General features: G+C 36.6%; 1 protein-coding gene across 4 annotated transcripts in view; it reads right to left on the bottom strand.

Annotated features, from left to right (window-relative positions):
* ndrg3b (ndrg family member 3b) overlaps positions 1 to 12,963 on the bottom strand; it is a 69,456-nt gene that overhangs the window by 2,413 nt on the left and 54,080 nt on the right. For 3 of the 4 annotated variants that reach the window (XM_051880766.1, XM_051880767.1, XM_051880769.1), the window contains 8 exons: positions 12,523 to 12,579; positions 12,293 to 12,396; positions 12,132 to 12,197; positions 11,987 to 12,038; positions 11,409 to 11,456; positions 7,649 to 7,684; positions 7,503 to 7,554; positions 2,425 to 2,463 (listed from right to left, as the gene is read on the bottom strand). In XM_051880766.1, coding sequence (XP_051736726.1) covers positions 2,425 to 2,463; positions 7,503 to 7,554; positions 7,649 to 7,684; positions 11,409 to 11,456; positions 11,987 to 12,038; positions 12,132 to 12,197; positions 12,293 to 12,396; positions 12,523 to 12,579 — 454 coding nt within the window. The remainder of the gene's footprint in view (positions 1 to 2,424; positions 2,464 to 7,502; positions 7,555 to 7,648; positions 7,685 to 11,408; positions 11,457 to 11,986; positions 12,039 to 12,131; positions 12,198 to 12,292; positions 12,397 to 12,522; positions 12,580 to 12,963) is intronic. The other variant, XM_051880768.1, reaches the window with a different exon arrangement.

Below are 12,963 nucleotides of genomic sequence, written 5' to 3'. Positions count from 1 at the left end.
CGATAGCTCAGTGAGGCCTCTATTGACAGCAAGATAATTAACACTTTCAATGCCCAGAAAGCTACTAAAGACATTTAAAACAGTTCATGTGACTACAATGGTTTAACCTTAATGTTATGAAGCGACGAGAATACTTTTTGTGCCCCCCCAAAAAAAAACAAAATAGTGACTTTATTCAACAATATCTAGTGATGGGCGATTTCAAAACACTGCTTCATGAAGCTTCGAAGCTTATGGATCTTTTGTTTCGAATCAGTGGTTCAGAGCGTGTATCAAACTGCCAAAGTCACATGATTTCAGTAAACGAGGCTTCGTTCTGTCATAAGTGTTTCAAAATTTCAATGATTCACCACTGGGGAACGTGACTTTGGTAGTTTGATACACTCGTCGAACCACGGATTCGAAATAAAAGATTCACAAAGCTTCGAAGCTTCATGAAGCAGTGTTTTGAAATCCCCCATCACTAGATATTGTTGAATAAAGTCGTTATTCGTTTTTTTGGCGCACAAAAAGTATTCTCGTCGCTTCATAACATTAAGGTTGAACCACTGTAGTCACATGAACTGTTTTAAATACGTCTTTAGTAGCTTTCTGGGCATCTGAAAGTGTTAATTATCTTGCTGTCAATGCAGGCCTCACTGAGCCATCGGATTTCATCAAAATATCTTAATTTGTGTTCCGAAGATGAACAAAGGTCTTACGGGTGTGGAACAACATGAGGGTGAGTAATTAATGACATAAATTTCATTTTTGGGTGAACTAACCCTTTAAGATAGCTTTCATATTGGGAGATATTTGCATGCATCACGGAGCCACTTTCAAAATGCGGGGTATTGAAATGGTGTTTGAATGCATGCTCACATTTTACTTTCGCTGTCGCGCGTACTCTGTGAAAAGGGAGTGCCGGTGTTGAGCGTGCATTCTATAAGATCAGACATTTGTCAGAAACTTAGGCTCTGCTGTGCAACGAATCCTCTGCTATTGTCTTGTCAGTCACTACTCTCCTCACATGATCAGTGAACTCTGATTCCTGCTGCACTATGTACGACTTTACTGCTCGTGTTAGATGAGCTGAATGGAACTGAAGCGACCGTTATCCAACTGAATTAAATGGTTTTTATTTCTATAAAAATCAAAACGACAGTGGAGGCATAATGTAAATGTAGGCATATTCTAATCCTAATTTCACCCTCACACTTCGTCATGGCAATATCGTGAGACAGCTTTTCACATACATTTTAACCTCACAAGATCTCATGGCATGAGATCTCGTCACACCCCTATTAGATACAGTATGAAAAAAAAATTCTCTCTGTGGCAGTGTTTCAAACCAATTCAAAACTTATTTTTAACTATTTATTAAAAGAACTAGCTCATAAGAGTAGTTTTATTTTGGGAATTGGGCTAAAATAAACGAGTTGTTTAAGAATCAGACTACAGTAATCACATTGTATGTTTGTTTTTGATATACACCTTAAGGACATGAAAATCTCAAAAGCTCATCAGTAAGACTTTGACTTACTACTTTTTAATACACTACGATTCAGAACAAAGTAACTCTGTTCTCGTATATTATACAGAACGAATAGTATGCAAATTGGCATTCAGACACCCTAAGAACAACGCCTCTTCTGAATACATAGTCTAAATAGGAGTGCTGCAAGGATGACACATTTTTATAGGCCAACCAGGAACTTCCAATCACAGTGGTTCCCTCAACTAGGATTTTTCCATTAGATTTTGAATCATTGCAGAAAATAGGATCTGTGACCCGTTCATGAGGATAATCTTCACAGACGAACACAACTTGTATTGATTTTGAAGCCTAAATACAATCCCCGTAAGTAAAAATATCTATAGCTAGCATTAACTTCAGACCTTATTTCAAGCATTTAACCAAAAACCCATTCAAAAAACCCATCGACTTTGGGACGATTTCAATTCTAAACTGTTTCCAGGTTGTAGGACTCATTCCTGCAGCACTCTATAAATCTCAGAATCTTGAGGCAACACAACCACTGTTTGGACACTGCAGTCATTATTCTCCCAAGAGAATCCTCGTGTCAGGATCAAGCTCAAATTCATTTGTACCGTTGCAGCAAAATGAATAGTAAACTTCAAACAATGCAGAATGGCATGCAAAGTAAAGGCATGTTCCTAGAAGAATCATAAAAGAACATAAGATGTCTGTTGATTGTGGACAGTGTGCACAAACACATTCTCTCAGACAGCTTATAATCATATACAAACATTCACAACAAACCCACACATGTCCATTTACCATGCTTCAAATGTCATGATGCAGAGACATAAAGACATCTGTATGCACGTGACTGGGACGGACAGACAGTGAGGACAGGAAGCAAGAGAGGTTGAGATGACAGGCTTAGGTGCAGCTAAAGGTGCTGGCTGATCTCCCGGTACCTGATTCGCTGTTCAGGTGGCTGAGTAGCACATGAGGGACTGTTGGCATTGGTAGTAGGGGTCAAGAAAGAAGATAGGGAAAGGGAATGCAAAAGGAGGAGAAAAAAAGATGGGACAGAGGAAAGGGAGAGATTATTTGGTAGTACTTTTTGAAAGAGGGAAGATAGAGAAAAGGAAAGATTAAGCAGAAGCTACAGGAGACGCAAGGAAAGTAGGGGACGTTAGATCGGGTGATGGGAATAGCCTTGACAGTTAGTTAAGTGGTCAGAAATATTTAAAATGCAAGAAAAGTGGCAGCCAGAGGCTAGGGAAAGATTTTTGAATGGTTATGATTCCCTTTTGCACATATACGATTATTTTATAAAGGTATTAAACTGAGGTGTCAGCAGGTGTCAAGGATATTCACTACAAATCGAACAAAAAACAAAATGTGGTGAGAGAAGACTTCAGTCACTATACTGTTTCATTCATACAACACTTTAACCTAAATTAAGAAAAAATATTGGTCTTGGCTAGTATATTTTTGTTCCAGACTGTGGTAAAGGACAATCAGAATGTGAAAGTACAGAAAGAGAAAGTGAGAGAAGCTCTGTAGAGGGGAAATGTCTTCTGTTGGGACAGTCCCTCAACAGAGCGTATTCTTGGGGTTTGTGAGGGGTGAAACACCCCAAAAAAGTAACAAAGAAAAGAACAAAAACACACCAAACATATTTAAAACACAAAGTGGAATTTACCGGTGATACCCTCCCCTTACTGAAACACAAACATTTCAATGACAGAATCAACCAATGAATATTACGCTTTCTTAGTGACTCATTCTGCATTCACTAATATTTCCACAGACAAAAGAATTACACCCCTACAGATGTATGTTAGGTAATTTTCCTGTCTGGATCAAAAGCTTACATTTGTATGAAGAGTATAATATTACTATAAGAATATAGAAAAAGTGAAAAACATAATTTTTACTCCTGAACATTTTAAATTAAGTGTCAACATGTATGATAGTGTGTCTGGGCATTTTCACACCTTTGGAGTGTGTCGAAACCTGGCATGTTTTTGGTTAATTCTGGCATATATGAACATGGCAATAGCACTCGGATCTGCACAAAAACAATTCGTACGAGATCGCCTGAACGAGGTGGTCTTGGCCTGCTTGAAAAACTCTCGAGCGGTTCACTTGTGTGGAGAAAGCAATTCGACCCAAAGGACCAATGAACCAGGCTGTATGGCAATATATAATGGGTAATTACATATTTTGCGTGAAAAGCAGCAGTGTTTGTTCTGCTAATGCTTCTCAAAATCGTGGTTTAACCTGGAGCACAGACTAAAAGTGATGATACACGGGCCAACTTTTTGAGCAATGTTGCCGGGCAGTGTTGCTTGGGTACTTTCCCATTAAGAATGGCCAACAAATTTCAATCTGAAGTATCCAGATAGAAATTTGTTGCTTATTCTCAATGGGAAAATACCCAAGCACAATTGCTCAGCAACATTGCTCAAAAAGTTGGCCCATGTATCATCACATTAAAGCTCCAGTCTGTAACTTTTTTTGTTAAAAATGATCCAAAATCAAATTTTGAGCAAGTACATAACCAGCCAGTGTTCAAAACTATCACCTTATCTTTAGCCTGATTCACAACGGTAAGCTTGTAATAATATGTTCTAATTCGAGTGTGTCATTACATCCCAAAGTACAGTATCCACACCGGTGTGGTGACAGAGCCACACATTCTTCTCAAAACATTAAATTCATCCGCGCTGAGAAGCCGTGCCAATGCACAACCCAAGTAAAGTTGATAATTCCGCAAATAACTGCAATTGCAGGTTTCGAACAGAGATGGCGACAAGAGGCAAAACTTACGGACTGCAGCTTTAAAGGGTTAGTTCACCCAAAAATGAAAATTCTGTCATTTATCACTCATCCTCATGTCGTTTCACACCTGTAAGACCTTCGTTAATCTTCAGAACACAAATTAAGATATTTTTGATAAAATCTGATGGCTCAGTGAGGCCTCTATTGACAGCAAGATAATTAATACTTTCAGATGCCCAGAAAGCTACTAAAGACATATTTAAAACAGTTCATGTGACTACAGTGGTTCAACCTTAATGTTATGAAGCGACGAGAATACTTTTTGTGCACCAAAAAAACAAAATAAGGACTTTATTCAACAATATCTAGTGATGAGCGATTTCAAAACACTGCTTCATGAAGCTTCGAAGCTTTACGAATCTTGTTTTGAATCAGTGGTTCAGAGCGTGTATCAAACTGCCAAAGTTACGTGAACTATTAAACTTTCGAAACACTTATGACATAATGAAACCTTGTTGGCGGAAAGCACATGACTCTGGTGCTCCGAACCACTGATTCGGTGCACAAAAAGTATTCTCGTCACTTTATAACATTAAGGTTGAACCACTGTAGTCACATGAACTGTTTTAAATATGTCTTTAGTACCTTTCTGGGCACTGAAAGTGTTAATTATCTTGCTGTCAATAGAGGCCTCACTATCTTAATTTGTGTTCAGAAGATGAACGAAGGTCTTACAGGTGTGAAACGACATGAGGGTGAGTAATTAATGACAGAAATTTCATTTTTGGGTGAACTAACCCTTTAAGTGAAACTTGGTCAAACCAATTTCAGAACAACTGTCCAAAACACAAACATATCAAAGTTTACAAGGTGTTTAGTGAGTGTCTCATAGAGATGGGCTTTAATCGTCTTTAAACTTCTAAAATCAACATTTCAAACATCTAGGGTATGAAAATGCACTGTTTTTTTGCGATGCATCACATTCAGCAATGAAAATGGCATTCATTGATTATCGACTTTAATAGTTGATAATTACTGTAATAAATCACAAAGTTCATTCAATATTTTTTTTAATTTTTTTTATCTAACATTCATTCTGTGAATGCTGGTCTTGTTTTATACTCAGTAATCAATAATCAGCAAATTCTTCTTTCTTTTTCTCTTTTTCAATTTATGAAATTATTGACTATTTAATTAGTCAGTAGTATCATAAATTGTACAAATTCATTGAACTGAACTAACCAAATTTCAGAATCACTTTATTTCAAGAAAAATAATGACCAAATTTCAGAATCACTTATAATAATGAAGTCAGTAATGGAGTCAGAGCAAGTTGTACACCTCTAAAATCAAGATGTTTTGAATTACATTCAGTGAGTTTGTTTCCTAATGGGGGGCTGTGTTTCTTACTTAGAAGCACAAAAATAGACTTACAAAAAGGTCAACCGATCTCAGGATTAGATTAGTAATTATGGAGGAGGAATGTGACTAATCACGTCAAAATGTGAGCATTTTCAAATGAGTCTGGCCACTTTCGATCACGTTCCTCACACTCTCAAAACACCTTATCACTAATAACTGTTGCTAGTGTTGAATGTGTCAGACAGAAACAGTCTCTGGACGGTCAAATCAAGAGCTTAGCAGGGGTGCACTAGCGTTCAAAAGTTCAGGTTTCACTATGATTTTTTTTTTTTAAAGTAATACTTTCATTAAGCAAAGATTAATTCATCAAAAGTGACAAAATAAAAAAAGTGACATATATAATATTAGACTTATTTCAAATAAATTGTTTTGAACTTTCTATTCAAAGAATCCTGAAAAAAAAAAAAATGCATCATGGTTTCACACAAAAATATTAAGCAGCATAACTGTTTTCAACATTGATAATAATAAAGTTTCTTGAGCATTAAACCATCATATTAGAATGATTTCTGACTGATCATGTGACAGTGAAGACTGGAGTAATGATGCTGAAAATTCAGCTTTGATCACAGGAATAAATTATATTTTTAAATATATTAAAATAGAAATTTATTATTATTATTATTAATTATTTATTTTAAATTGAAATTATAGAACACAATATTGTTTCTGCTGTATGTTTGATCAAATAAATGCAGCCTTGATGAACATGAGACTTCCTTCAACAATATTAAAACCTTAAACATTATAGTCTTACCAATTCCAAACATTTGAAAGGAGTGCGCTTCAGGATGAATGAGCCTGTTCGGTTAATTATTATTATTGGTAAAAAATGGCAAACAAAGCCTAAAATATTGATGCTGTTGACAGGCTCTATTTGAAAACCACAGTTTACATTAATACCACTTGCATATTGGTGTTGAACTCCTAAAAGTGAATGCATATGAAAATATCTGTAGGAGCTTATTGAAATTAGAGTGCATTTTATTTTCCAGGTATGTCAGGTGTGATTTGCATTACTGTACATAAAAAATTAATAACCATCTATATTGTTTAACAAGGCATAGGCTTGTAAGAGAACTTTCGGGATTCTTTATAGACTTGCCAAGAACTGTGGAAACAAACCATTACTTTTGCATCACACTTCACCTTTAAATACCATCACACTTGAGGTAATACAGGAATAAAGTTTCCATGCTATGCAAACCATTGTGCAGTCAAGGATCTTTTAGGGCACAAAAGATATTAAACCTGAAGATCAGAGAAGGTTTGTCACACAAGGCTCATGCCACACATCATGCTCTTAGAGGAAGACTAGTGTACTTACACGCTGAAGGGCGCATCACTGCACAGCCACACGGAAGACAAGTCATGTGTTAGTGTAGCCGAGGGCTGATCTGAGACCTGCTTTACTCAAGAATACCGACCGGATGCTTTTGTTGTAAAGTCAGATCAGTAGTGGATATATGTTCCACTGTGGCAGATTATTATGTTCATAACATCTGAGGGTTCATGTAGTTTCTTTGAACAGGCAGGGTTTGCTCTCTCACCCTTGAATGTGCCATAGTTCCTGCTGCTGTTTTAGATGTTATTATCAGATGTGCGAGTATTTATGACAGTATTAAAGCACTGGGGACATACAGTATGTAAGTTGTTGACTAAGTTGAGATGATGCTGACATCTATCTAACAACAAGATGCTTTCAGACACGAAATGCAAACAAGAAACAAATTTCATACAAACAGTGAAGATAAATATAATGTAAACTGAGAAAGATGATACGATCAAATGCTCAACATTAAAGTGGCCTGGAGAGAAGAGAAAGTGGACAGATACTTACTGTAGCCCATTCCCTGGACAAAGTACTTGAAAGCCTCAGCGAGTTTACCCGGCTGAAAGTAGAAAACATTCACATTTAATACTACATTCCCAACTATATCAAACTGATGCTGTGCCAGACATAATGGTGTTGTCTTTTATTCTTACTTGGACAACTTGGGGAAGTCCACCACAATCTGCCATCTGAAGAAAGGAGGAGAGGACAATATTCAATTAATTTCATCATACTAAAAGTGCGCTCACGCGCGCACACACACACGCGCGCACACACACACGCGCGCGCACACACACACACACGCGCGCACACACACACACACAAAAAGCAGGGATGCAAACTCATCAGGGGTGAAAAGGGTGACACTTGAGCTTTACTTTTGGCGAAAAACCACAAGGAGACTACAAATTTATAAATGATTCTCTGATTACAATTTTGGGAACATAGCTGTGTGCTTTGCATTTTTAAATGCATGTTATAAGCGACCTAAACTCACAGCGGTTTTTGTGGAGCAGCATTTACTGTGAAACAAGCCGCTCTGAGACTGAGAACACCGGATCTGCTTGTGTGTAGAAGAACACAGTGCAACGCTTCAAACACTTGAAAAAAACCTCAAAAACTCATCGAATTTTCTTAACGACAGAGATGGGCATGAATACATAAAATGTATTTTAAATTAAAAAAAAAACAAAACAAAATACCTCAGTTGACTGTATCAAAATACCAAATACTGTGCAGACATTTGTATTTAAATAAAAATACAGTCATTTGTATATATTAAATGACTGACGACATGGTGGTGTGCATGTGTGTTTTAGACATCTATCGACTTGATACCTTTTACCACCACCAACATTTAAAAAAGATGGTGTTTAAGGCACCGCCTGTGCGACAATGCCATTAACTGGTAAACACTACTAAATAAATCATGTGTAAAACTGTGGGAACTTTTCTTGCTATTTAGCAAGGAGTAGAGATGGGTGATATTACCAAAATCTTAGATCACGATATGAGTACTTTTTACACAGTAACAATATATCATCATGATATAGTCTTTTAGTTGTTGTTGTTTCTTCTTGGAAATAAGGTTAAGATACCAACATTTTAAATACCAGTGAAATTTCACTATTCTCAATATCAGTTTCAATACCACAGCAAAAACTAATACTAGGATAACTAATGTAAGTAAAAAGTTCTCAAGCAATTATTGAGGACAAGTAAACAGTCAGTAAAAATAAGAACAAAAACAAAATGACAAGCAATAGGACAAACAAATACAATAAAACAAATATACAAATTAAATAGTGCACAGTTTTTCAGGTAGGTCTACCTAACAGAAGTAAGAAATGTAATCAAATGTAAAATAAAACACTGCATAGTTTTCATTGTATGAATTAAATACACACTGATACTTAAAGTTTCAAAAGTTATTCAGTCAAGAGCAGTGTCTCTGTCTTTTGTTTACTCACCCTCAAGTGATCCTAGGACTTTCTTCTTTCTGATGAACACAATCGGAGAAATATTAATAAATATCCTGACGCATCCATATCCAAGCTTTATAATGGCAGTAGGCGTTACCAAATGAGTATGAGCTGAAGAAAGTGTCTCCATCCACATCCATCCATCATAAACGTACTCCACACGGCTCCGGGGGTTAATAAAGGCCTTCTGAAGCGAAGCGATGCATTTGTGTAAAAGAAAATATCCATAATAAAAATATCTAGCTTCCGCCAGACTGCCTTCTGTATTCGGCTTACGAAGAAAGTGAAAACTCTAGTAGTTCAAAAAGCTTACCCTACGTCCTATGCCTTCCGTACTTACGGAAAAACTTACGGAAAAAGATTAATTGATGCGACGCCAGTTCACACTTTTTTTTTTCCTAAGTTGAATACGGAAGGCGGTCTGGCAGAAGCTAGATATTTTACTTCATAACTTGTTAAATATGGATAGTTTTTTTTACACAAACGCATCGCTTCACTTCAGAAGGCCTTTATTAACCCCCTCAAGCCGTGTGAAGTACATTTATGATGGATGGATGTGGATGGAGACACTTTCTTCAGCTCATACTTGTTTGGTAACGCTTACTGCCATTATAAAGCTCTGATGCGTCAGGATATTTATTAATATAACTCCGATTGTGTTCATCAGAAAGAAGAAAGTCATATACACTGAGGATGGCTTAAGGGTAGAGTTGTCAAAAGTACAGACTTCGGTACCTATCAGTACTGAACTTTTAAAAATGTGATTCTTTGAGCGCTGTTGAGCGGATTCATAAACACCTCTGATTGGCCATTGTGTTAACGCGCTCTTCGGATATGTCTGTGATTGGCTTCAATGATTAATGCACAGCAGCGTTTGAAAGCAGATGTCTATCAGCAGACTGGTCCGCCTCCCGTGTGTATCTGTATAAGCGCTCGGTGAAGAGCTTCATTGATGACTATTTACAATGTTTTTACAGCGTTGATCATTGAAGCCAATCACAGACATATCTGATGAGCCGTGAACACAATGGCCAATCAGAGGTGTTCCTGAATCCGCTCAACAGCGCTCAAAGAGTCACATTTTTAAAATTTCAGTACCGACTAGGTACAGAAGTCAGTACTTTTGACAACTCTACTTGAGGGTGAGTAAAGCTTGGGGTAATTTTCATTTGAAAGTGAACTAATCCTTTAACATTAATGACACAGAAAGCATCAGTATATTAGGCTGTTAACCGTAAGAGCTGATGCACTGATCCAATATATTGATACACATTTGATTCTCCCAACTGTTTGCCTTCACTCAAGACATAAACCGACTGTGTTTACACGAATACTCAGATTTTTACATATTCTTGTGTATTTGACCATTTATCCGTGCACAGAAAGCTGCCTGTCAGTGTGGAATAGAAAATAAAAGTTCTCTCTTCTCTTTTCATCAAACATGTCCCGCTCTTTATTACTTATTGCCACAATATATCTCCTCATATTTATATATTCATAATATATCCCCATTGTTAGTCCTAACAAACATTAATGGTTAAACACATTTGACTAGCTAGATAAATGATTAACTATCAAGACTGACTGGCTAATGCAATTTTTCCTCTTGCCAGTGCTTTTTATTCCTTCATATTAACTGAAGGCAAATCTGAATAATGTTCCATTTTAACATTAATCAAACAGTAATCAACATTAGCCGAGTTTCCATTACAGATTTGCGCATTACTTTTGATTGGTTTTTATCGACATTTGAAAAAAACTTTGTGAAATGACAGCATTTCCATTAACTGATGTTATGTGACTAAAATGTTTTTTTTTTTCCTCTTGCGATAAGTCATTTAAAAAAAAATCATGGCAACAGATGTTAGTATATCACAGCCACTCCATTATTCTAATCGAAGGAGACGCAGGCGTGTTATCCTAGCATTAATTGCAAGGAAAGTCCCTTATAAAATATCTTCTTTTATGTTTAGCTCAGATTTGGAACAACGTGAGGGTGAGTAAATGATGATAAAATTTTCATTTTTGGGTGAGCTATCCTTTTAATGCATAAAACACAGCACTAGATAGAGTCACACAGCTGCAGCTCATGTGCATGAAAGTTGGGTTTGGGGGGCTTGAACTAGTTGACACAGGAAATCAGCAGCTTAATAAAAAAGGTTGAATGCCACAAAGTATTTTATGTATTCTGAAAACTCAAAACCACTAAACTGAAATGTATTTAAATACAAATTAGATTTGATTTTTTCTCAAAGGCATTAAAATACAAAATAGTATTTTGTATTTCAAATACATGCATCTGAAATACTGCCCATCCCTGCATGATGACACAAATGATATATTAGAACCAAAATGACAATTTTTGCCAAAAGGTGACAAGTTTGCATCTCTGTAACAAAACATTGTTCTAGGAGGGAAAAAGCTGTCATGCCTTGAGTAAAGTAGTCTTGGTTGGATTTAACCTCGAGTTGCATTCAACCTGTGGAAAAAAACAACAAAAAAACAACAGATAAAATCCCACCTGGTCATTTTAGAAACAGAATGGAAGGTATAGACAGATAAAATGACCAATGCTGCACTAAAACAAACTATTTAAAGTGCCACCCTTGTGTTTCTTATTAGGGAAACTGAGTAGGAGCCACACCTTTAATTACAACACAAGCTGTTACTATATAAAGGATTTTAGCACAGATGAAATTGCTGTATCAGCCAATCAGGATCCAAGACCAGAGGTACAGATATTTCATTTCTGCACATGTATGGACAAGATATCTTAACATAAGTGAGTAAGCAATCAGTAAATAAGGAGTGCTTTACAACGAGCACAAGTGCATAAGATGTTATGCTGATTAGCCCCTTTTTGGATGTGATGTCACTGTTACAGTCTGAACAGAAAAACACTACAAGGAGACAATAAGATCAAACATACTGATTCGTTTAAAAAGCACATCGTGTTCTCTCTCACTGCCCATAGACGTAAAATGGCAGTGTTTTTGATTAGTCACTCACCACAGCCTCGACTGCTGGTGATGTGTCACCAACTATTAGCAGGGAAGGACATCTAAACAGCAAGAGAAGGGAGACATAAAATTGTAAGGAAGAGAAGAGTAAAAAAAAAAAAAAAAAAAAAAAAAAAGACAACCAATTAACCTACTTCAGTGTTTTGACTGTATTTTCATTAAGTCCCAGGATGGGCCTCTCAATCTCCAGATCTCGCCGACTGCAATAAGGAGAAAAAAAAACTTTTCAAGATCAGCTCATATGACAATGATCAGTATGTGAACTGGTCCTAAATCAGGGTTTTGATAATGTCACCTGTTGTAGGATTGGCAGAAAAGAGCCAGGTTGTCCTGATTAATGTCCTGAGCGATGTGCAGACGGTAAGTTTGAATGATCTCCTGGTTCTCTGTCAGCTCGTCCTGAGGTACAAAAAACTCAGCTCATGAACAAGACTCTTAAGAGATGACCTATTATTTTTGAACACTTTTTTTCCCTGAGAGAATTCTCTCACAGATGTTGTAGTGAATATCATATTTAAGACCTACCGTGCTGAAATGGTGTGCCATCACAATGTCTACTAGATTGCTGGTCCATCCAGATAGCTAAAGCAGAAACACACCGCCACAGTGAAAAAGAACAATCTGTAGTTGAGATGTTTGAAGATCATACAAATCTTGTTCCCAGCACCTCCACTGACTTGAGCACTTTTCATTATTGTAGCAATTTGACCTGTAAGGTTATTATGCGCTTTACAACGGAAAACCTTAAGAAGATCAAGTACACTAATCTGTTGAGAAATCTGAAGTATGGAGGAATGATTAGAGTTAGCTTGTAGCTAATAATGGAAGTATAATATTTTCTGGGAATAAATATGCATAATAGTCAATAAATTAAAGACAAAATAATCAAACATGTAAAAGGATTACATGAAATTCTGATTCAATTAAAATGCAAATAACCACCTGTATCAACATTCTTTTTTGACT

Source organism: Ctenopharyngodon idella, chromosome 22 (assembly GCF_019924925.1).
Source record: "Ctenopharyngodon idella isolate HZGC_01 chromosome 22, HZGC01, whole genome shotgun sequence".
Lineage (NCBI taxonomy): Eukaryota > Metazoa > Chordata > Actinopteri > Cypriniformes > Xenocyprididae > Ctenopharyngodon > Ctenopharyngodon idella.
The sequence above is the reverse complement of the archived record's forward strand: the minus strand, read 5'-3'. Positions and strand labels throughout refer to the sequence as shown.